Source organism: Anarhichas minor, unplaced genomic scaffold (genome assembly GCF_050575085.1).
Source record: "Anarhichas minor isolate MPS153535 unplaced genomic scaffold, ASM5057508v1 ptg000078l, whole genome shotgun sequence".
NCBI classification, from domain to species: domain Eukaryota; kingdom Metazoa; phylum Chordata; class Actinopteri; order Perciformes; family Anarhichadidae; genus Anarhichas; species Anarhichas minor.
Window position 1 is genome coordinate 912,564 of NW_027466524.1, and position 25,802 is coordinate 938,365.

The 25,802-nt window shown below is 44.3% G+C and overlaps 1 protein-coding gene across 3 annotated transcripts in view; it reads left to right on the plus strand.

The window, feature by feature from the left end:
• The first annotated feature begins 1,164 nt into the window (after positions 1–1,164).
• The window catches only part of slc37a1 (solute carrier family 37 member 1), a 34,547-nt gene continuing 9,909 nt past the window's right edge, over positions 1,165–25,802 (plus strand). Inside the window, exons 1-12 of one of the 3 annotated variants that reach the window (XM_076081031.1) lie at positions 1,165–1,290; positions 2,081–2,339; positions 7,265–7,346; positions 10,316–10,430; positions 11,024–11,102; positions 12,047–12,182; positions 13,243–13,319; positions 15,543–15,709; positions 16,514–16,566; positions 19,462–19,539; positions 21,452–21,574; positions 22,913–23,003. In XM_076081031.1, the coding sequence (XP_075937146.1) occupies positions 2,284–2,339; positions 7,265–7,346; positions 10,316–10,430; positions 11,024–11,102; positions 12,047–12,182; positions 13,243–13,319; positions 15,543–15,709; positions 16,514–16,566; positions 19,462–19,539; positions 21,452–21,574; positions 22,913–23,003 (1,057 nt within the window). In that variant the 5' untranslated portion in view covers positions 1,165–1,290; positions 2,081–2,283. The remainder of the gene's footprint in view (positions 1,291–2,080; positions 2,340–7,264; positions 7,347–10,315; positions 10,431–11,023; positions 11,103–12,046; positions 12,183–13,242; positions 13,320–15,542; positions 15,710–16,513; positions 16,567–19,461; positions 19,540–21,451; positions 21,575–22,912; positions 23,004–25,802) is intronic. The other 2 variants (XM_076081033.1, XM_076081032.1) reach the window with 2 other exon arrangements.

A 25,802-nucleotide genomic window follows, 5' to 3' on the forward strand; every position in this document is an offset into this window, starting at 1 on the left:
ATAGTAGTGTGATAGTAGTATGATAGTAGTATGATAGTAGTATGATAGTAGTGTGAAAGTAGTATGATAGTAGTATGATAGTAGTATGATAGTAGTATACCAGTAGAGTGATAGTAGTATGATAGTAGTATGATAGTAGTATGATAGTAGTGTGATAGTAGTATGATAGTAGTATGATAGTAGTATACCAGTAGAGTGATAGTAGTATGATAGTAGTATGATAATAGTATGATAGTAGTGTGAAAGTAGTGTGATAGTAGTATGATAGTAGTATGATAGTAGTATACCAGTAGAGTGATAGTAGTATGATAGTAGTATGATAATAGTATGATAGTAGTGTGAAAGTAGTATGATAGTAGTATGATAGTAGTATGATAGTAGTATACCAGTAGAGTGATGGTAGTATGATAGTAGTATGATAGTAGTGTGATAGTAGTGTTATAGTAGTATGATAGTAGTGTGATAGTAGTGTGATAGTAGTATGATAGTAGTGTGAAAGTAATATGATAGTAGTATGATAGTAGTGTGATAGTAGTGTGATAGTAGTGTGAAAGTAGTGTGATAGTAGTGTGATAGTAGTATGATAGTAGTGTGAAAGTAGTGTGATAGTAGTGTGATAGTAGTATGATAGTAGTGTGAAAGTAGTATGATAGTAGTATGATAGTAGTGTGATAGTAGTGTGATAGTAGTATGATAGTAGTGTGAAAGTAGTGTGATAGTAGTGTGATAGTAGTATGATAGTAGTGTGAAAGTAGTGTGATAGTAGTGTGATAGTAGTGTGATAGTAGTATGATAGTAGTATGATAGTAGTATGATAGTAGTGTGATAGTAGTATGATAGTAGTGTGATAGTAGTATAATAGTAGTATGATAGTATTGTGATAGTAGTATGATAGTAGTGTGATAGTAGTATGATAGTAGTATGATAGTATTGTGATAGTAGTATGATAGTAGTGTGATAGTAGTATGATAGTAGTATGATAGTAGTGTGATAGTAGTGTGATAGTAGTATACCAGTAGTATGATAATAGTATGATGTTTGACTGTGGCCCACAGTGAGAGGCTCTGGTCAAAGATCAAACAACCATCTGAGGCAGCAGGAGCCGGGAGTGACGTCAGAGCAGCAGAGAGGAGCGTGCGCCGCGAGCAGCCCAGCTGTGTGTGTGTGTGTGTGTATGTGTGAGTGGCTTTGAGGTGACAGTGGGCTAGCTTTCACACAACAAGGAAGTGGAGGACATGTCGCTCAACTGAAGGCACAAACAAAGACGAAACCGTCGACTTTCCCTTGGAGGTAAGCTCAGCAGCAGGAATGGAGTGTTTGTGGCTCATTGTGATCGGGTAACGTCACGAGACGGACCGAAGGTCGGCGGTTGAACGTTAGATCTAGCCGCGATGTGACCCGCTAGCTGCCGTATTGTTTCACGCATGAGGGGAAAGGTATTGTAGCTTCCTCTGCTGATCGCCCGTGTCTCTGTCGATACATTGTTGAAGACTGGAGGTTCTGGAGGTGTTTGTTTTACTTGTTTCATGTTCGCCATTTGTTATACACGAGGATCATGAGAGAACATAGCCTTCGTCCCTACACTAGCGGCGGTCGCTGTTCGCGTCTGAAGGTCCGGGTGCTCCTCTCAGCCGCAGCAAACATCGTGTGGTGTGCCGGCGGACTGGAGACCAGGCGTGATTTGCTGCGTTCATGTAAGAGCAACGGGGGCATAGACGAGGCCGTGTGACTCGCATGAAATGCAGTTATTTATCCAACCGCCTTGTCAAATTTGGCAAGGGAAGGTATATGAAAACTGCACTTCCAACAGGAACTGCTGTTCCTGCGGTGTGTGTATAGGTGTGTATGTTAGATAGTCCTGATGAGCAGGTGGCACCTTGCATGGTAGCGCTGCCATCAGTGTATGAATGGGTGTGAATGAGTGAATGATGACATGTAGTGTTAAAGAGCTTTGAGTGGACGGAACACTAGAAAAGAGAAATACAAGTACAGTCCATGTACCATTACGTTTACCGGTTCCTTTTCTTCTTCCCTCTCTCCCCCCTCTCCCTCCTCTCTCCCTCTCTTGTCATCTTCTCAGACTCCTGATTTGTGCTGTCCTTCCAGCTCCAGTGCTCACGGTTTCAACCGTGTATCCTCATGTTGCCGATCTGCAAGCAGCTTCCTCTGAGATGGAGATGAGCCACGGCGGCGCCACCGTGTTTGTGTGTACCCCATCAGCCTCCTCAGCGTGAGGCCACACCAGCTGCCCGTCACTGTCATTCTCAATATCCGTGCCCAAACATGGCCACCGTTCCTCCTGGGATCCGCCTGCTGGTGTCCTTCGACAGGGACCAGTGGTGAGTCTGAACCTGGTTGTGTGTGTTTAAGCGGGTGTAGTCTCTTTACAGTCTTTACGTAGTTAGTCTTTCCTCTGAGTTTGTGTTTCTGTCAATTTGCCATCAATGTGCAGCTAATGTGAAAGTGTGAATTGTTTGCCAGCTGTTTTAGTCGTTGGCAATCAGTTTATTTGAATGTGGATGTGCAGATGTGCTTATTTCATTTTGACTTGTTGAATTTCTCCCCATCCAAGACTATTTCAACAAGATGCCACAGTTAATCAAGATATTATTTATTCAGATATTTCTGTGCAATATGGACATTTCAGTGTATCAGTCAGCACGTACAGACCTTTCTGTCCATGTGGGCCGAGCAGTAATGTCACGTCATGCATTCCCATGACGTTTGTCACTGAGGATGGTGCACAGCAGAGTCCTGAGAACAGGAACTACTACATTCTACTGAGGGCTTTCAAAACATTAGTTGGCATCGTAGTGTTGGGCAGACGTGGGGTTGGTCACGCTTTGACGTCAACTGCAAGAAGTCATGCGAGTTGTTGCATTGCAGGAAGTTACATACGGCGTATAAGAATCATCAGATTCATCTAAATGAAAGGATGCGGCTGTTATTGTATATCTTTCTTATTGTTAACATGTCTCATGAAAACTGCAAAACCACCAATGTGTTAGCCCGTCTCTCTTCTTGACGTTCCTAAACGGTCTTTGGTTGTCAGTAAATCTTTAGAAACAGCTCACACATGTCGAGGAGGCTGCGCCCTGTAGCTTTTAACAAACGTTACTCAAACAGGATGAAACAGATTCATTTGTTGTACTAGCGAGTACAGTCTTCACACAGTGTTTCCCAAAGGATCGTGTACATTTTAAAGTTACTTGTACTTGTATTAGCAGAGGTGAAATGTAACTAATTACATTTAGGCTATTTAAGTTGTATTTAAGTACAACTTTGAGGTACTTGTACTTAATTTGAGTACTTCCATTTCACGTCTCTTTATCCTTCTAGTCCACTACATCTCAGAGGAATATATTGTCCTTTTAACTTCACTACATCTATTTGACAATATTAGTTACTCGTTCGGCTGCTTTGCCGATTCAAACTCTTAATACAAAATATAAATCAAGGAAGAAACTCTGAAGCATTGAGTTTTATATAACCTGGTTATTAAGTCGTTAGAATGAACTCCAGCTTAAAGAGCCACTTCCACCCTCGAGCTGACCTGCAGCTGGTCACCAGCCGTCCGTTATGGAGTCATTGTGAGCCAATGGCGGAGTGAAATAGTCTGATAGAGTCTACGTACTTCATGGGAAACATGAGCTCTTTGGTTTACTGGGGTAATGGCTGCATACCAAACAAAGACAACAACCTGATGAGTCCAATACTGATTAAACCTTGATTACCATGGCACCGGTGGAAGTTTTGAAGCATAATGAAATCAGCCGGGCTATATGAGGATAAGGATACATATTGTGAGGTAGATACATATTTGGTGCAGCTTCAGCACGCAGTGTGGTGTCCGTGAGAGCTGGGTTAGAGCAGCGCCTTACCAGCTGTGTTGCTGTTGTTTGTTGTCAGACACACACTGGAACGCGCTCACAGAGTGCCGTCGAGCTGACTCAATTGGTTTATCTCCAGTCAGCACGCACACACACACACACACACACACACGCACACACACGCACACACACACACACACACACACACACACGCACACACACGCACACACACGCACACACACACACACACACACACACACACACACACACACACACACACACACACACACACACACACACAACGTCAGGTTGATCAGACTTCCAGTGGCGCTACAACAAGACGTGTAGTGGTGAGCTCCTCAGAGTCGTTTTTTCAAAATACCGCCTATTAATATAGATCTGCACTAAGATAAGATCAGGTTGAGTATGAGAGGAGTGAAATCCCAAATGAGGTGTACGTCTGAGAAGAAAATAAAGAAATCACAAGAAAACCCGGGTGTTCGACGCAGAATCACCGGCAGGTGATGAAGCTAACGTAGCTAACGTAGCTAACCAAAAGGTGTTGCTAGAGGGCCTCACACAACTGTCTGGAGCCGAGCGGCTTCAAACAAGGCGTGAAACGGATTCTTTATTATCCCCCAAATTACAAGCAAATGTCTGTCTATTGTCCAACCGGGGCAGTAAATGTAGACCACTCCCATGTATTTTGGCTTTGTCCGGAAATTGTACAGTTGTGGGGAAATGTCCATATGGTTATAGTCAAAATTCTGGGCTATGATATACCTAAGCCCTGTATGTCACTCTACTTTGGTAACATGACAGCAGATATTGTGTTAAGACAAGACGGCTATCTGCTGAAAGTGTTGCTAGCAGCTTGTAAGAAGGCTATTATGAAGAGATGGCACAAGGCAGAACCACCGCCACAAGATGGACGGCTGATAACTGTGAATGAAATATATGATATGGAACCGTCAACTCACAGGAGAAGAGCTCAAGAGGAGCGATGTGGTGAGAAATGGACGATGTTTACATGTCAACGATAAGACAGGAACAGAACCCCTGAATATGTCTCAGGATTTATCCGTACTTCTTATCAGCACAGATCAAATCAGAACACACAACACGGCAGGAAGAAGTAAACATGAGTGTGAAACAAAGCACAAGGATATCCTGTATGTATGAAACTCAGAAGGGTGTAACATTGACAGCTGTTAATGATGTTTGGCTTCGTCAGGAATACAGATGGCTTTGTCAACATTAATATAGCAGCAAACAGCTATTGTCTATAAAGACATAGCCGATGGATTCACAGATGTCTTGTGTGACTCTACAAACATAATAGTGATTATATATAAATGTAAACAGAATCCACAGACAGAAAATTAAATCCAGAATAATGTTTTGATAGGATGTCTGAGTACCCATTTCTTATTTGATATGTTGGGGCGACTGTGGCTGACTGGAGAGCAGCTCGTCCTTCGATCAGAGGATCGGCTGTTCGATCCCCGGCTCCGCTGGTCGCATGTCGATATGTCCTTGAGCAAGACACTTAACCCAAAAACTGCTCCCGTAGCTGAGCCTACGGTGTGTTAGTCTGATAGGCAGGGGGCACTTAGCCCCTCCCATCAGGGTGTGAATGGGTTAGTCTGATAGGCAGGGGGCACTTAGCCCCTCCCATCAGGGTGTGAATGAGTTAGTCTGATAGGCAGGGGGCACTTAGCCCCTCCCATCAGGGTGTGAATGGGTTAGTCTGATAGGCAGGGGGCACTTAGCCCCTCCCATCAGGGTGTGAATGAGTTAGTCTGATAGGCAGGTGTCACTTAGCCCCTCCCATCAAGGTGTGAATGGGTGAATGATGACATGTAGTGTTAAAGCGCTTTGAGTTGTCGAAAAGACTAGAAAATATACAAGTACAGTCCATTTATTTTTATTGGATTTGTTTTGTTTTGTCTGTTTGTTTGTGGATTTAATTATTTATTCTTTTTAGTGTGTAGTTCAAGTTAAAGGCATGTGCATGAATCCCCGTGTGTGGGACCGTGTGTGTGGAGGAAATGAAGGTATTTCCTTGAGAGAAATCAAAAGTATCTTAAGCTTTCTGTCTTTTAAGTATTTATTACAGGATAAGATCTAGAAAAGATTATAAAAAGCATTCAAACAAATCAAACCGATCTAACGAGCATAAACAGCTCAAATGTGCACCAACAGGTTAAACAGAGTCGTAGTTACTCTACAATCAGCCGGCTCACTCTGGTTCTCATGAGAAGCGGGAGACGCTGTTTGTTGGCTCATGAGCCAAAGTTCAGACTAGATAGAAAACACACGTGCACAGATTCAAGTCACAACAGAAGAGACATTAAGACAACCCGACAGTGTGCACAACAATGTTTGTGTCAAAAGTTGATCACAAAAAAAACGTTTTGATCAACACACAAATATTTCTTGTTTTAAATAAATATAATGGAAATCCACAAATATATGTTTTCACCAGGGAATCATCAGTAGCCAATCAGATGTCGCTTAATTTCCAACCTCTAAAATGAGCGTGTCCTCACGAGGGTAGACTTTACCCAAGACAAGTCTGCAAAGATCCCAAAAGTATCCAAACAAAGAGATGCAGCTCACAGAAGTGAAGGTTACATCCACGATGTTTAAGGAATACGCCGGCACACGGCGTGTTAACGTTACTAACTGACATTAGCTAAGTTAAGGAGTCAAGTAGCTAACTTACTTACTTCAGCTTGTCTTGAGGAATCCATGCGTTGGCTTGCGTCCATGTTACACTTTACTGTTTCTGTCAGAGAAGAAATGACCGATCTGTTAGTTTGATATATTAGTAATATGACAGCTGGCTGACTCTCGCTAGAGTTTGCTTATGTTAACGTTAGCTATGTGTTTGTTTGCCACGTGATATCTGTGAGTCTGAAACAAGTGCTACAGTGCTGATACCCCCGACTTTAACTGCTACCAGAACAAACAGGTTATACACAGTAAGTGTGTGAAAGCACTGCACATGTAGCTCTAGAACTCATTTTCATTCTTATTTGGAGCCAAAAAACACATTGAATATTTCTTATGTTCCCTTTCATTGCCAATAGAACGAGATTAAGTGATGTCCCTTTTCATTTTCTAATACTGTGAAGAAATACCGTCACTGCAGAAACAAACACCAAATCCCATGATATAGAGGTCCTATCACCCACACCTGCTACTGGTCATGTTACACAAATATCCCTAAATACCATCTTCTTCTCTGACTGCTGTGTTTTTAGCCTGTATTGTTGGCAATGAAGGAGACTGCAGGCGTGAGCTGTGTCCTGTCACCCCCTCACCTCACACTGACACAGGACATGCTGGTTCCCCTCAGAGGGGGGGTTTGGATCTGTTCTCTGGTCCTTCAGCGCTCACTGCTGCCCTCTTGTGTTTCCTCTCTGCAGGTACAGAGCTCTCACTTTCCTCCTCACCTTCCTGCTCTACACCAGCTTCCACCTCTCCAGGAAGCCCATTAGCATCGTCAAGGTAACAAATGCTCATTGTTATTGTACACTCAATACTTCACATGCCTGGCATCAGAGGCCCCCCTAGGGACAGGAGCTAAACATGCTGTGATACATTGCATTGGAAAATTGTTGTGCAATTCTCATTTCGTATATATTCGAATATGTATTTGTCCCTATTGGATAAACATGACATGCATCTGCATCCACACAAACAGCAACACACCCTGAGCCAGTTTCCCTGGCGGTGATGCATCCTCAGTCTAAAACTGAACACTATTAAGATGAGACTGCCATTGATGATGATCTTATGATGAGGCTCGACTTAAGCTTAGTACGGGGAATTAGCCTTCTGTGTTTAACCACCGCTGTCCATTAAAGGGATGGCATTGTGAAGTATGCGGAACTGTGGCAACACATACCAGAGCATCCTTGTGCAACATCAGTTATCCTACCAGCTTCAGCAATGACTCAATAGTAACCTGCGCCTCAAGCAGAGAGCTGAGGAGAATATCCATTCTACAGATGGACCTGTGCGTGTCAGCGTTGTGTGTTTAACGGCTCTATCTATATGACAGTGCTATGACCAGTGCAAGCACAGCAACTGTGGAGCATTAAGGGGATAGTTAGTTGTTTTTAAAGTGTGGTTGTATGAGGAATTCATCCATCAGCGTGTTACCCGTCAGTATTACCCTTATTATCGCTTTGTAGTTCCCAGTCAGGCTGTCTGACGGCAAGGTGAGAATATTCTAAACACAGCGTACTCCTCAGCTAATACTGACTTTTGTTAGGTGTCTATAATACGTTCTGCTGACGCCCCGTCCACAGCAGTACATGGCTTTGCTCCCGTGGTGGTACTCCGGTCTGCTTTGGCTCAGAGGTAGAATGAGTCGTCTCTGGTCACATGGTGTGTGAGAGGGGGCAGTTAGCCTCAGCACCAGCTGACATAGAGGACTCTTTTCTGGGCTCAGCTTCTGGGTTTGAAGGACATTGGAGTGGAGGATTTAAGGTGGTTAAGACATGCGAGTGCTCTCTTTTGAATGTTAACTATCAGTGGGCCTAATTATGCTCTACATGGTGTTTCTGTGTACGTGTAAAATGTAACTTTTCTACTATGTCCAGCTGTTGTAGTCCTTGCTCAGCAGGAGACAGTCACAGCAGGTCGTCAGCATAAAACAGACTCTTCACCTCTCTATCTGGAGGGGGAGGCCTCATGAAGAAGTCTGTGAGAGAGCCCTTCATGCCAAACAGAGTCGAGAGCGTTCTAGAAATCAGTGAAACAAGTGAATATCTAACCATTGTTTAGTGTTTGTTAGTTCAAACGTGAAGAGTGTGTCTGTGGTGGGGTGTTCTGGCACAAAATATCGATTCCAAGTATCAATATTTATTATAGAAACTATTAATATTGCAATTAGGGATATCGGGAGTAACTGCGGTTGTTAAAGTCACAGTTTCATCACCATACGAGTAGAAAGAGCTACTGTATCGATGGTGTCCTGACTCCTGCATTGAGACATGTTGCTGGAGTGTGCGGTGAAATCTCCTCTCGAGTCAGTCACGTAACACGTGTGTGTGTGTGTGTGTGTGTGTGTGTGTGTGTGTGTGTGTGTGTGTGTGTGTGTGTGTGTGTGTGTGTGTGTGTGTGTGTGTGTGTGTGTGTGTGTGTGTGTGTGTGTGTGTGTGTGTGTGTGTGTGTGTGTGTGTGTTTGAGAGTCTTGCTCACCTGAAGCTTTGCAGTAAACATTTCAGAGGAAACTAACATTGCAACATTGTATCTGGTATAAAGTGACTTGAATCAGCAGTGAGAGCATTGTGGATACTAATGAGCAGAGAGTCATGTGACCTCAGATTAGTTACAAGTGTGTGTTTGAATCGTCAATAGCAGAGCTGCAACAGTGACAGCAGCAGCTGTTGTAACGGAGAAGAGCCGGAGGAAGGTTCCACTGAGTTACACTGTTCAGCCTTCAAGCTCCATTCAGGAGAAATAAGCATCTGACCAAAGTAAATGATGATATTATCATTATGTCACAGCAACATAAATACATATTAGAGAGTAATGAGCTGTTTAACTTATAATACATCATTAAAATAACTAATGTTAAGATTTCTTTTATCAATGAAAATACTTTCTTTTTCCCCAAATCATTTCAATTGTGTATTTCATGCAAATCACCACTATAGATGCCAAACAAAATAAAAGGAAACGGTTAATAATATATATTTTAGTTCATTATTATTCCTATTAGAAATCGACTGAAGTGAGATGAACCAAGTAAAAACGTTACCTTATTAGATAAAACAGATGTTGACAAACGGCATCATTTGCAGTAATAAATTGCAATATATCGCAATGTTTGATATCACAACACTCAGCATATCGCAATAATATCACGACTTAAATACCGTGATAATATCGTATCGGGACCAAAGGCTGGGTTCTTTGGTTCCTGATGTTTTTCATTTGCTATGTCTCTGTCTCTCTCTCTCTCGCTCTCACTTTCTCTCAATCGCTCACTCATTCACTCTCACTCACTCACTCACTCACTCTCACTCTGTCTCTCTCTCAATTGCTCTCACTTTCTCTCTCACTTTCTCTCACTCTCTCACTCTCTCACTCTTGCTCTCTCTCTCTCTCACTCTCTCTCAATCGCTCACTCATTCACTCTCACTCACTCACTCACTCACTCTCACTCTGTCTCTCTCTCAATTGCTCACTCTCACTCATTCACTCTCTCTCTCACTCACTCTCACTCACTCTCACTCTCACTCTCTCTCACTCTCACTCACTCTCACTCTCACTCTCTCTCACTCACTCTCTCTCTTTCTCTGTTTACATCGTTAGATGTTAATTAGTGACTTAACATATCAATATATTCTCACACATACCATCCGTTTGATATCACGTATGAAGTCACATTGGTCTGGACAGAGAACATGGGGTGGGGTGGAATGTGTCCACTGATTGCTGCTCTCCTTGTTGTGTGTTGACAGAGTGAGCTCCATAGGAACTGCTCATCAGCCAATGAGCTCTCCACCATGGTGTCCTCCAGCAGCAGCCAGCTGCCATCTCTCCACTCAGGCACAGACTGTAGCTGGAAGCCTTTCGGTTCGTATCTGCTGGACTCCTCACATTTTACCATTTTGGGGGTTTCAGAGGATGACAGAGAGTTTTGGTGTCCTCTTAGTCAGTGGTCAGTGCCATATGAAATGTTGTTAATCGGTGTCTATATCAACATTAAGGTTACCATTGAGTTCAATTATTACTGTGCAACAAAATTTAAATTTAATTCAATTTAGAATCTGAGAGCAGGCTGGGTCTATCAAACCATGGTAAATAACAGGCCATTCAAGTGCCGATGACTGTAAAAGAGGACATTTGGCATGCGGATGAGACTTTAACATTCCCAGAACACTTATTGCTAGTGTGCCATTGGTCTACCTACCGCATGCCACCAGGTTGCCTACCCCTGTCCAAGTATTAGTCTGTTGTCCCTTTAGCACCCACACGTTGGCTAGAAATGTGGAAATAGAATTGATGACATAATAATACAAATAGAATGCACAGAGCATGTAGCAGTATGTTCTCCTCAGCTTTGCTCACGGAAGAACGTGGAAGCATCAAGACCAATAAACACAGCTGAGGATAAAGTAAATCTGATCTACTGTCCCTAACTATGCAACTCTTCTCTCTATTCTCAGATAAAAGGAACTACAAGCAGCTGCTGGGAGCCATGGACTACTCCTTCCTCTGTGCCTATGCGGTGGGGATGTACCTCAGGTAAGACCGTTGTATTCAGAGGTGAAGAATACATTTACCAAACTTTCTGAATGTAAGAAAAGGATATTGATACAATAAACTACAAAGCCATTATGTCAGAGGTCGTGGTGGTGAAAATCAGTGACTCTTCCTGCTGGCTTAAGCAAGCCCAGCTGATAACACATCCAGATCCACAGGTTAGTACCAGGTGTATCCCACATTAAAACCTAATCAACCGTTTGTCTTTATTTTAGTTATGAACAGAACGTTTTGACGAATGAAGACAAGATCTTAAAGGGGTTAAAAGCCCTGAAAGACTCACAGCACCCACATCCCCCACCCCCCTCTCCCTCCAGGCTAGATGAACCAGTTTGTCTTAATAAACTTCTTCTGCATCTTAGACTGTGGCTGACACAGAGGAGCTGGAACAGAACAAACTACTGAACTGTCTTTCTTGTTTTCTATCTCTGTGTGTTCTGGAGAGCTGCACGTATTCATCACATCTGCACTTCTTCTTCTTGAATCAATGTATTGTGGAGATCTAGATCCTGTATTAATGATGTATGTGGATTTATTTTAGGTGTTCTTACGATAACATTCAGTCTTGTCATGTAACCAACAAGAAAGCGCTCAGAAAGCACAAACCTCCACCAAGAGTGCACAATCTTAATACGTTTTAAGTTGATTTTTTAAAAGTATTCAATTACACAGTGTTCCTTAATCCTGTGGAGCTAGTGCCAGTTTGTTTCACTCCAGATACTTTGTACAGCTGCTGGACCTGGACCATCACTGTGAACTAATCACTGGTCCTGTGCTTTCAATGCAGTGTTTAAGATCTCCTGCTACCTCACAGACAAACAGACACAACTCAAAGATGTTGTCCTCTGTGAGGGAGACACTCAGCACCCTTATTGATGAGAACAAGTTGTTGGTTAATGTAATGTCACCACTGTGTGCCCATGCAGCGGCATCATCGGAGAGCGCGTGCCCATTCGACTGTACCTAACCGTGGGCATGCTGACCAGCGGCCTGTTCACCTGCCTCTTTGGACTGGGTTACGTCTACAACATTCACAATCTGGGCTTCTACATATTTGTCCAGGTGAGACACAATATTTCAGTAGTAAATCCTGAAAAACACTTCTGTCTCTGAGGACCACAGGGATGGAGCTTGTTGTCCATCGTCGCTGTGTTACAGTAGATGGCGGTCGGCACGCCCCGAGTTTGGAGAAACAGTCTTAGGTGTTCTTAGCCCCAGAAGAAGATGAATGAATAATCCATTGTGCCACTGCAAACACATTTACTTCCATTATCTTTTATTGATTCAATATTAGTAACAAATAGAAGAGCTGTGTGAACATTTACAGCATTGCATCATCCTTGTAGTAGAACCACAGGATCCAGTATGCTGTGAGTCTGTGACAGAACACGCTGCCTTATTCACACATAAATAATATAGACCTTCAACCAAATCCCTCTGTTCTAGGCCATGTGCATTGAGCTCTCGTACAGAAACAGCACTTTCTGGAACATGTGACTCTACATAAAAACTATACAGTGATTAGAGGCGCGGTTACTGTGACACCATTCTGTGGCCACGGATGTCACGCATAGCGTTGTGCTGCTACCCTACCTGCTCCTCAGTGGGGGAGGGTCAGCATAGCGTTGTGCTTCTACATTACCCGCTCCTCAGTGGGGGAGGGTCGGCATAGCGTTGTGCTGCTACCCTACCCGCTCCTCAGTGGGGGAGGGTCGGCATAGCGTTGTGCTTCTACCCTACCCGCTCCTCAGTGGGGGAGGGTCGGCATAGCGTTGTGCTGCTACCCTACCCGCTCCTCAGTGGGGGAGGGTCGGCATAGCGTTGTGCTTCTACCCTACCCGCTCCTCAGTGGGCGAGGGTCGGCATAGCGTTGTGCTGCTACCCTACCTGCTCCTCAGTGGGCGAGGGTCGGCATAGCGATCATAACGTTGACAATTGAGTTTTAAGTTCCCGATTATTGAGTTTTCTGCATCGAGTCATAATCGTTCAAGAGAGAACTGTAATGCATCTAAGAATCCGTCCCCCCCCCCCCCCTGTTATATATCATTTACACAGGCTCACACCCATCATGTGTTTAGCCATGTCTCTAATACCTCACTCATTCATCCTCTTGTGGTTCTAGGTGGCCAACGGCTTGGTCCAAACCACTGGCTGGCCCAGTGTAGTGACCTGCATCAGCAACTGGTTTGGAAAAGGAAGGTACGGTCACAAAGTACAACTGTTGATTCTGACTAGGATCTCATCTAGCACTGGTGAAAAAGACTTAATAACTTAATAACTGACTTAATAACTGTTATCTATCTGACTAATGGTGAGACACCACAGGATCTCACTATCAGGTACTCGGTAACGAACACCCACACAACACAAGACACACTGGATTCTCTTCACTTCACGTAGGTTTATTTGCATCACACAGATTACAAGCAAAGCAGCAAAGCAGAGTTGTTCCAGGATCAACTAACTTCACAATTGAAATGTACTCTTCATACTCTCACTCTGTCCCGGGTCTGGTAACTTATCGGCCCCTAGAGACCCTCCCCAGGTTCCTGTCTCCCTGTCTCTAGGCTCCTAAATAGACATGCAAAGACATGCAAAGACATGCACCACATCAGCAGTCTCCTGACCGTCATTCTCTGATTCGCCCCCCTGGATATGCTGCTCTCACACGCAGGCCGCTGGGCCTCTGTGCTTACCAGCCTCATCCCAAGGGAACAGCCAAACATCCTTATTAACCTTCAGTGATGATTTGTACATCCAGTCTCCTAACGGATCCCTTGGTCGCCATGTATCACAGCCCTCTGTGTACTTATCTCCTGATGTTGTCTATACCCGTCATCAGTGGACGCTGCACTAATTGTTGTCTGACAGCTCTACAAAGAGTGAACTTTTCTTTACCTACGTGTTTAAGGTTACCAGGTTAAGGCTACTAAAGGGCACATAGACTTTGCCTCTGTGATTTGAATAACATCTGACAGCAGCAGAAACCTCTATCAGGTTATAGATCTGACTGTACGTTGATGCACAGGTGCCACAGCTGAGCTCTACTTCACAGTGGGCTCTGATCGTGGATAGCGGTTAGCGTTGACGTGAGCCCTCCCTGTCAGCGGCTGCTACCCTCCATATGTTGCTAACCTCTGGTTATGCACATATAGCTTTTGTACTGGCCTCCAGCCTTTTATTTCTTTTCCCAGCCACCTCATCTATGACCTCACTGCCCTCTCCATCTGGCTGTGCCAGCTGCGTCTAACTTGCTGGTAAAGTTGCAGAGTTGGAACAGAGAATATCTATGCTCAACAACCTATGCTGGAGAGTCTGATGCCACCGCTGCTTGTCCTGCAGCTGGTGCTGTCCCTCCTCCCTCCTCCCTCCTCCCTCCTGACCTGAAGCTGTTCTCCCTCTCACCACTAGCCCCGGTCCTTCATAGCAGAGAAGGGAGGCGCTCCTCTTGTACCCCTCCTAACATCAAGCTTGAAAACAGAGTCGACATCCTCGACCTGTATGACGTCCCTCCTTTTGTTCACTTTCCACCCGAAGAGAACCACACTGTGCTGTATTTACAACGCTGTCCTGAAGAACATCATCGCTTTAAGACTTAGAAATATGGTTTACTGATCTCTTTAACAGGAATGCATTACCTTGGTACCTGCTTTCTCCTGCTGTGCTTCTCGTTGGTGGAATGAGATTCAGGGCTCCCTTTTAACCTGAGAACACTTTAGCTTCTGTTGAACCATGGATGTGTCTGCTCTGCCTCAGTGGAACGTACTCCTTCTACTGTTTCTGTGCTGGTTTGTATTTATGTTTGGAAAAGAATGATTTCAAATGATTGTATAACTTGTATTTTGATCTATTTTATTCTAACAGCCATCTTAAGAAAACATGATCAGTATCATTTTAAGATAAAATCATTATTAAAGTTAACTTAAATCATTGTAATTAATATTTAATACATTCATCAGTTGAAATGACTTAATGACTTAGTTTATGAATTAGTTTTACACAATTATAGCACAAAATAAACAAACGTAACAGAGATCAATAATATCACAGTGGAGGAAGAAGCAAAAAGCCAACTGGGCTTATTTGAAGCCACCTTTATAATATATAATATATGATATATAATATATTGTATATAATATTAAAATGTCACAATATTACAGAGAAACAGCTGGATATTAACAAAAGTATTAAACCCAGAGGAGGATATATGGCCATCAAGGAGGAGATTGTGAAAGTCACTAACACCCTGATGTCTGTCTGTCTGTCTGTCTGTCTGTCTGTCTGTCTGTCTGTCTGTCTGTCTGTCTGTCTGTCTGTCTGTCTGTCTGTCTGTCTGTCTGTCTCTCTCTGTCTGTCTGCCTCTCTGTCTGTCTGTCTGTCTGTCTGTCTGTCCGTCTCTCTCTGTCTCTGTCTGTCTGTCAGGCGTGGACTCATCATGGGGCTGTGGAACTCTCACACCTCAGTGGGAAACATCCTGGGCTCTCTGATCGCCGGCTACTGGGTGTCCTCCAACTGGGGCCTGTCCTTCATCGTACCGGGGCTCATCATCGCAGTCATGGGCGTCGTCTGCTTTTTCTTCCTCATTGAGCGTGAGTACAGCCTCCCCATTGGCTGGAGGGCTTCTACAAGTGGTTGCCAGGCTGGCACCACTATGCAGTTATACGTCAGCTTAAAGGTGCAAGATACAAGATTGGGAGCATTTTTATTTCCTCATACCGGCTCTCAACATGGCGGCGCCTGCGCTGGTGGCTCGTAGCTAACATTGCGTAGCTAACGGTGTTTACCTGAGGGGGGACCTGAGGGTGGGTGCCACACTTCCACGATGACACGGACGGCTGGGACGGCGTTATCAGCTGTAACTGCCATATGAGAGCAGTGCAGAGCTAAGCATGCACCTACATGCGCTAAAAGCATGCACGGCCGGCCCGTGGTTCTTTGTCAGTTGAATCAATTTGAACCTTCATTAGTGATGTTATATTTGTAGTTTGAAACAATACTTTACTTGCTTCACTATTCTCTCTGAAAGATGCTTGTGGACATGCGAGTAAACGCACCAGCGTTGTGAGAAGCCCTCTGAGGCTGATTTGTGATTTTGTATAAAATGAATTAAATTGAATTGAATTGTCTGGTTCCGGTTCTAATGCAGAGCCCGACTCATGGTGTATGATGGGCACTTAATGCACTTTCTCAAGATGTTCCCCAAGTTAAGTGAGTTTCCATTGACAGTGCTAATTCTCACACTAGTGTTTGTACAAAGAACATGTTTTAATTCTGGAGCTCGCTTTCTGTCGCAGTGTTTTCCTCACTTTGCTGGCTCACTGAAGGAAAGAAGCCGCTCTTAGCAAGACTTCAAGGAGCATCATTAACTTCATGGCATCTTTTTCCCTCTCCAGATCCAGATGACCTGAAAAGCGTGCATGCTCAAAATTCTTCTCCAGGCAAGAGTGTGAGTACAACAGAGTTCTTCCTGTTTCTTTCTTCAGGTCAAGGAAACACAATCGCCACATTTCTTTGTATTTCATTTTCTTGATTCTTTTGAAAGCTTGTATTTAATATGTGCCATGTGTTATCTTACCAGCATCCTTAAAGTTTGGTGCCTTAGTGTGTCTCAATTCAGGATTCACACCCATTGCTGGATTTGTGTGAAATGAAATAGGATTATGCGTTCTACAAATAGGTGACAAATGGAAGGAAAAACCTTAAGAAAGGATCAGAGGAGCATAATGCAGGTGCTTGTACACAGGGCACGAGGGCTGGAAGTCCCCACACCTCAACCCAGCTGAAGAGCGATGTGAGGTTCACTGCCCTCTGCTGGACTCTGTGGGTAATACTGTCCTCTAGTGTCCGGAGAGCTGGAGACTGCGTGACAGGGAGACGCTGGATTATTTAGACAAAATATTTCAAATAGTACTGCAGCTGCTAACAACTAGAGCGTGTTGGGCGTTCCGCTGGCATCTCCACGGTCTGATGTCCCAACCTGACATTCTGGACCTTAGCGTCGGCCAGCTGAATGATCTGATTCAGGGAGCTGCAACAGCAGCGGGGCATGTCTCTAGCCACCATGGGCTCTCGCCATGTGTGCCCCCGCCCTCACAGTTGGGCTCTCACTCTCAGTTCAGCCGTCATTTGCCGTTGGCTCGCCCTCAGAGGAACGCTGAGGCGAAGCGTAACAACACCTCTGTGAAGGAGCGAGCGTCGACAGATGGAGCACCCGTGGCTCCTTCTGCCTCACCGTCTCGTTGCCTGACCTATTCAACGGCCCTTTCTATGTTGGCCCCTATGGGCCCGCTTCCCGTGACTCCTGGCCGAGACAGGATATCGCAGCTTCCTAAAATGGCCACAGCTGGTCGCTCGTCCTCTAACACAGTCACACACAACGGTTCCTACACCCGGTGATGCGGGCCTCCTTCCCGCAGTGGGAAAGGCCTTGATAAAGGACCCTTTCTGGTTCTTTCCAGGGAGTGGAACTTGAGTGTGTGGATGTTTCATGGAGGAGGAAACTACTCAGTATTATGGGCTGTACCTCTCATCCCCTGCACAAAACACTAAAGTCACGTAGGAGCTCCTTCAGCCGTAGCCTGACACCACCGAGGTGCACCACAGACCTGTCTCTTCTACCAGCAGCCATCCAACGATATAAAACTTCCACCTTCAGCTGAAACAAAAACCACATCATGTGCAATATTACATTTCAACATCATGTGCAATATCACTTTTTATTACTTTCAATATAATTGACAATATCTCTCTCATTGTCATGCACCATATTACTTTTCTATTAGGCTTTACTGTTCGTATCCCTTCTTATACACTTTATATTGTTACTCATCTTTTGTTGTAATCAGCTTTTTGTATTTTAGTTGATTTCTTTACTATATTTACTCTTGTTGCTATTTTATTTAGCACTGTATCGGTAAACTTCTTTTACTCTAGTGTTCATATATGTTTATATATTTTAATCCTCGTTCAAACTCTGGCACAAGAGTTCCCTTCAGGATAAGTGAAGTTGTATCTTGTCCTCTTTATCTTATCTTTGAGTATCTGGAGCACTCCTCTCTGAAGGCTGCTTGCACTGACCTCCGCTCAGAGATCGAGTGAACTTCCTGCCTCTTCGCTGCACCTCGGTTGCTCGTTGCTCCACGGTGACCGTAGCGTGGCTGCCCTCAGACCAAATCCCTCCTTTGTTCCCAAGAACTTCAGGAGTTTTGGGCATCAGGAGCTGGGTGCCTTTTGTCTTCCACCCCATGTGGGGGACAGAGAGGCAAAGCTACATCTACTTTCCCCAGTTGGCATGTTGTATTGAGCGCACGGCCCCCATCAGACAAGCTGAACACCGATTCAAATGCTTCGGGAATGGTGTGGCTGGTAAAGCCCCGTCCAAGAAACGCCTATAGGCAGGTGGAAAGAGGCCCGCGCACATTCTACAAGCAACGAGTCAAGGACATGGACGCAGGTCATACTGTTCTATCTCTTGGACATGTCGGGCTTCTGTTGAAGGTCTGTGCTTGCTGGAATGATGAAATGGGTGGGTGTGTGTTGCAGGGGGGCCTGCTGCTCCTACGCTGCATGCTGGAGAGGGTATAGGATAGTTCAGCAGCTGGCTGTGCTGCCTTATGTACTGTGGGGTCTGCAAGTATTTGGTTAGGCACAACCTGATTGGCCGGCGATGCTTATGCAAATTTCAGAAGGTGCACATATTGGAGAGAGAGTATAACCCTTAGAATCCAGTAGAGAGCTCCGCCTGACGTAGTTACAATATCGTAACCTTCTTTGTGGGGCTATGTGCTAAAGACTCTATATACAGGATTCTTAGCATTAATATAGCTTCAAACAACTTTCTGCTGTGTGGAGATATAATGGAGTAATGTCTATCCGAGCAGAGTTAAGTCACTCTTCCTCTGTGTGCGTTCAGTCCAGCAGAGCGTGCATGTGAGTCTCTCTGTTGTGCCCCACACGCTGGCTAAAGCACTGTGCTCACAGGATGGCTACCGCTGATAACGCTGTTCTGTTATTGTGTTGGGATTATATGAATGTAACTTCATTGTGTTGTTGATTGCTGCTAGACCGCCCTGTTAATACAGCTGCGTTAGAGGAAAGAGATTCAGCAGTTCAGATGTTGTTTCTGAAACAAAACAATAAAGAGGAGCCAGAGAACATGAAACCAAGTGTGGTACAACAAGTCAGGACTAAAGATGGGAGGCCGGTGCTTCTAGAATCCAAAGAGCATTTGGAGTCTGCCTCATGCCTTTGGTGAACTCCAAACATCTTCCCTGATTTATCCTTTTAAAGCCTGAAAGAATGTGGAACGTGTGTGAATAAATGATAGATTCTTCTCTTCCAGCAGGCTCCAGCCAACAGATGGAATGGTGTGAATGGACACACTGAGGTGTATCTGCAATACAAGGACAACAAAACCCAGGTGTGTGTCACTGTGTGTATGTTGCATTGTGTATTGTCACTTTTTTCCAGCTGAGCCCCACTTACTTCAAAAGAGGGAGAAGAGCACAGTGACAACAAGTACAGACGAGTCAAATCCAGTTCATGCATGAGCTCAGTACTTCTAGTAAGAAGCTTCTTGAGAAAAGATCGCTTCAGGGGCTTGAAAGGCAAAGCTCACCCATAGACAACGAGTCCAACAGTCACCAGGTGGAGCTAAGTTAACAGACAGCAGTGTGAGATTGCAACATTTTTGGATTTGGTAAAATAGCTGTTTTATCGCACAGACAAATATCAATCATGCATGGAAAGAGAAAAGCTGCTCGGGCTGTCCCAAATAGTTGGAAGCTTTGAAGCTTTATTCATTGACATTCAAAATGAAAACGCTGCGCATCTTTTCTTTGTTTTGCATGGCTATGCATTGTGTTTAAAGCTGTTATTTCTGCACAGTTGTTCATGAAGATCAGGCTCCAGTAATATTATTATTGTCATGCTATTATTAGAGCTAGATTCCAGTGGTGGCTGCTCAAGATTTAGAGTTGTGTGATCCAACTGTTTCCAATAACTCCAGAACTTTGAAAAGTGCTAATTTCTCAAATGTTTTTATCTATCAAAATGTTCTGCTTCAATCCATATTTGTTGGCGTTTTGCCTTTCAAAAACATTTTCACTGAGCTCAAGAAAGAGTTTGCTGCACACAAAAGGAGACGTGTGTCAGCACTCTGGGAGCACCATGAATTACATCTATACAACCACAACAGACATTTAAAGCCCAACCTCAATGGAAGCTTTGAATTATGTTCAGAAGTGAAATGATATTCAGTACGACCTGAAGACTTCTCAGTGTAAAACATCTACACCAGAGCATCAGGAGCTACAACTTACATAATGAATAATAAAACCAATGTAGTTATAGTCCAGTGATGAAGCGCTTCAGATTGAACAAGTGTACCAAATGAACTGGTAACTGTTTCAATCAATGACATTTAACAGAGTATCAAAAGATGGATGTTCCTGCCCAACACTTGAGTGAGCTGCATTTTAACATGTCATTGTAATTTATTCAGGTGTACCACTATCACGAGGATAGTGTTCAAAGCAGGAAGGTCAGTTTCTTTAGTGCTTCGAGGGGCTTCGTGGTTGCTTAAGCAGCAGTTAGTCTACCATCCAGATGTTGGGGTATGCTGGACGAACACTGAACAATCATTTGTAGGCTCAATCCAAATGTCCGTCCTCTGGACTCTCTGTAGGCTGCAGAGGGCTTGTGTTCCCTTTCCAACTTGATGAATGTTTGATGTTTGGATTTAAACAGCCCTCTGTACTCCAGTGATGGCAGCACGCCAGTCAAGTCCACTGCCTAACCCTAACCCGAGTTGGGACATTTGGATTTAGCCTCTGGGTTTCTTGAACTCTTTTGGAATTCTAGTTGGGTTGGGTTTACCACATGCAATGGTTCTTTAAACTTCAGTTTGATCTTTTATTCCCCTAATGCATTGGTCCACACAGTGACCCCTACCCATCTATCACACCAATGAGTGAGCGGTCCTACATTCATCTTGTATTGATAGTATTTGACACAAGCATGTTGGTGTGTCACCTTCTTTTTCCCCAGAATAACAGGTGGTGTTGTAAATGCTTACTGTTTCATCTTTGATTGCTCTTTAATTCACAGTTTGACTAAGTTAACTATGTTCCTCTTTCACTTATTGTCACACAACGTGTCAAAGGTCACCATTGAAATGGTCCTGTGGGTTAAAAATCACTGAAACGTATGAACGCTACCTACGGTACTGTGAATGACTGGCTCATGACTTCCATTCATTGTTCATTTAGTAGGTGGACTGAGTTGGAGCAGCTCCACCTGCAGCCCCTGATCATCCTCCTTCTCTCCTCCAGAGCTACGACACAGAGCTGCTGTTGCCGAGGGACAGTGTGTGTGTCCCCATGCAGCCGGTCGTGGTGGTGAAGAGGGAACCGCAGCCGTCCGCCATCAGCTTCATGGGAGCTCTACGCATCCCGGTCAGTTAAACAAACACACACACACACACACACACACACACACACACGGCTGTTGTTGCTATGTCCACATATGTGAGTCCACACTTGACTCTTCAATGCAACCAGCCTGATGGGCTAGTGATGGATATAAGTTGTGGTCAAAGAAGCGGCTGTAACAAACTGGATAAACACATTTCATATCGTTATTTGTGCTGCCTACTCTTCCTCCCTGCAGGAGCACAGTTTCCTTTCAAATACAAATCCCCTGTATTTCTTATTTAAAAGCCTTTATTTTGAGGCAGAAGAATCATGAAATGTTGTGTTATCATCAGCACTAACTTCACAGCATTCAGACAGCAGTGCTCTAGCCCTGGGTTTCCTCCTCTCTCCCCTTTGCTCTCCTTGGGAGAGGAACATCGTGTTGGGGGAAGATGATGGAGACCTTCGTTTGACATATTGTGCCCATATTCTGTCCACGCCTCACGGAGAACCTAACGCCATGCGATCCAGGCCGCCACAGCTTGCTAGCAAGATGCGATTTTGAAGCAGGCAGACTTGCGCCCTGGCATGATGAGCTGCATTGAAAAGACAAGTGTAACCGCAGCCATCCATCATCCAAAACAGCTGCTTCTCTACTTAAAACCATGTCATTGTTTAGTAGAGCTCCAAGCTAATGTAGAGCCATCCGGATTATTGTGGGGCTTATTCTGCTTCCTGTGCTGATCCCACTGAGCTTCACGTAGTCAGTGAATGAGATCTCATCTCTGCACACAGACTAGTGTAATCCTGCAACACCGGTTTTTTTGGCTCACTCCGGGGCAGCGGAAACATATAATTAACATTAACATATCATCTTTTAAGTTAGGAAATAGTGGCTTATTTACACATCCAGCAGCTACAGAGCAACATCAACATGCATGTTCATCTGTTTGTGTCCGCCTGATGAAAGTCCAATATTCTCTCCTTGTAGCTCTGTTCATGGTCTCCAGCAGCTCCTGAGGGAAACGCGTCTCTTTAGCTGCTGAAGGCTCCTCCATGTTCACCAGCTAGTCTCCACCTGTGTCTGTCTGCTGCCTGCTGCTGAGCAGGAACAGCACAGTGACTTTCATACACATACTGGTCGAGCCTTAGAGCTCACCAATAGATTGGCCTGCTGTTTAGAATGTCTGATGGTCTGAAATGCCTCGTGGTAACGTATTCTGACGGATGTGTGTCTCTGCACAGACTGGGTCCATTAGGTGAAGAGGTCATTATTGTAGGAAGGTTTTACTGCATCGGGGCAGTGGAGCCAGATAGATATCATTCAGTTACAGAACATCTTCTTCACCAACATCCTCGTATTGATGTTTGTCTCTGAAGGGAGTGATCGAGTTCTCTCTGTGCCTGCTGTTTGCCAAGCTGGTCAGCTACACCTTCCTCTTCTGGCTGCCACTCTACATCACCAAAGCAGGTGAGGACCAAACACAACGACAACCAGTAGTGCTCTTCATCAGAATCCTCACTTATGAAACTAAACTAAATGATTGTTCCATTGAATCCTTGATGTTCAACACTATATGATAGTATAAGGTGATGTTCTGAGTCTGCTTGTTCTCAACTCTTAACTGACACAATATGATGTTAAACATTAAGACCACCAGTGTGTGAAACACGGGGGCTCTCGATGGATTCACACTTCAGACGCCCTGAAAGCCTCATTAGCTAAGGTTCAGGGAGTCTCTTAAATCATAAGACAATTATTTGTCACTTGCAATTGTCACTAAATGTAATGCTTAATGCGAAGAGGTTTTCATAATTCAAAATACAAAACATTTATTCACAAATATGAATAGTGAGGCGATAGTAAATTGGCGTAAATGACACAGCCAGCCAGATGATGGCCATCGGCTATTTACGCATCTGGCATAAGAGTCAGACGAACCCAGCAGCGGGACTGTTAACATGATATCTCATCAAGCTACTGCTCCTGATAGACACACGGTCTACCGCGCAGACAGAACTCACGCCTCTGGTAAGAAGAGTGGAGTGTTTACACCAATGATTCCATCAGCATGTCCACATCTCCACCAGAGGGAACAATACACTGGACCATGTTCACACAAAGCCCCCCCCCCCCCCCCCCCCCCGCCCTGCTTTGGACCATCAGATCATATTTCCCTGCTTCTGCTACATACTTCCACCCAGCTGATTAAACGGGCATCACCATCAGAAGAACAGTGAAAGTGTGGACAGATGAAGCTACAGCTGCTCTAAAGGACTGTTTGATGAACACCAACAGTGACATCAACATCAGCAGACGTGTTCATTGTAGTGATCACAGAGACACTAAAATGACTCCAGAAGCAGAAAGCCTGGATGAGAGGAGAGGTGAGGGCTGAGAGCCAAAACAGCTGGAAGGAAGCATACAGCATCGCCAGAGCAAGACTGACCGCTGGCATCAAGGAGGCAAAGAGGAGGAGTCACGAGAGACTGATGAGAGACCTCAACACCAACAACACTACAGACATGAGGCAGGAGATCCACAACGTCACAGGCTACATGCAGGAGCGCCCCATCACGTGTGAGGCCACGCTCACACATGAGCTGAACACCTTTACTGCTCGCTTTGACCTCCTCCACCAAGAGTCAGCCGTCACGTCTGCCCCCCCTCCAGAGGACCGGACGCTGTGAGGATCCACAGAGGATGTGAAGCTGCTGGGCCTGATGGCATCCTGGTAGTAGACTGAGAACATGTACCGCCCAGCCAGCTGATATTCACTCATATCTTCAACACAGCACTGTCACAGGAGAGACTTCACAATGTTGTCTGTTGGTTTCAGCTCAGCCTTCAACACAATCTCCCCATGAAAGTGATTGGTGAACGCGAGTAGCTCACTCTGGACCTGGTCATTAGACGTCCTCACAAAGAGACCCGAGCACCTCCTCCACTCTAGTGTTGAACACCGGAGCCCCCCAGAGCTGTGAGCTCAGCCTCCTGCTGTTCACACTGAACACCCACGACTGCTCCCCAAACATGAAGAGAACTCTGCTGTGACGTCTGCAGAGGACACAAACAACAACGGGACTTCATCTACAGAGGAGATCAACAAGCTTCAGAGTGCAGCTCAGAGAACAACCTCCTGCTCAACGTCAGGGAAAGCAAGGAGCCGAGTGACTTTAGAAAAGAGGAGGCGAAGACACACATCCCCGTCTACATGAGCCGGAGCTGAGGTGGAGCAAGTGAACAGCTTTGAGTTGCTGGAAACCAGCATCACCAACAACCGGACATGGTCCTCACACATCTCCATCCTGGTGAAGAAAGATCACAAACTGCAGGTTTTCTTCAGGAAACCTAAGAAGGCAAAGTTCCAGGTTCTTGTTAACTTGTAGAGGAGCAATAGAAAGCCTTCTGACTGAAGCATTACAAACTGGCATAGGATGTGCACAGCCCAGTGCAGGAGGGCTCTACAGCGGGTGATCAAACCATCATCGGTACCATCTGCTGAGCATCAGTGATGTTGGTGAGAAGAGGAGCCTGCAGAGAGCTAAAGGGATATTAACAGACACAACCCACCTGCTGCACCCTGTTCATCTGCTGCACCCTGTTCACCTGCTACACCCTGTTCACCTGCTGCACCCTGTTCACCTGCTGCACCCTGTTCACCTGCTACACCCTGTTCACCTGCTGCACCCCTATATATTCTGTCAATGAAATATCTATATCTATATATATATCTATATATATATATATATATATATATATATATCTATATATATATATATATCTATCTATCTATCTATCTATCTATCTATCTATCTATCTATCTATCTATCTATCTATCTATCTATATATATATATATATATATATATATATATATAGATAGATAGATAGATAGATAGATAGATAGATAGATAGATAGATAGATAGATAGATAGATAGATAGATAGATAGATAGATAGATAGATATATATATATATATATATATATATATATATATATATATATATATATATATATATATATATATATATATATATATATATAGATATATAGATATATATATAGATATATAGATATATAGATATATATATAGATATATATATAATGTTGTTGTGCATGACAATAAATCCCATCCCCACCAGGATGGGAAAACCATTTTGTTCTGGACCTGGCTTTGTCATTCAGGCTGGGAAACAATAGAAAGACTTTTGGAACAGACCTGTTTCTGTAATAGATTCTTTTTGCCTTTATTAGACGGGACAGATTGA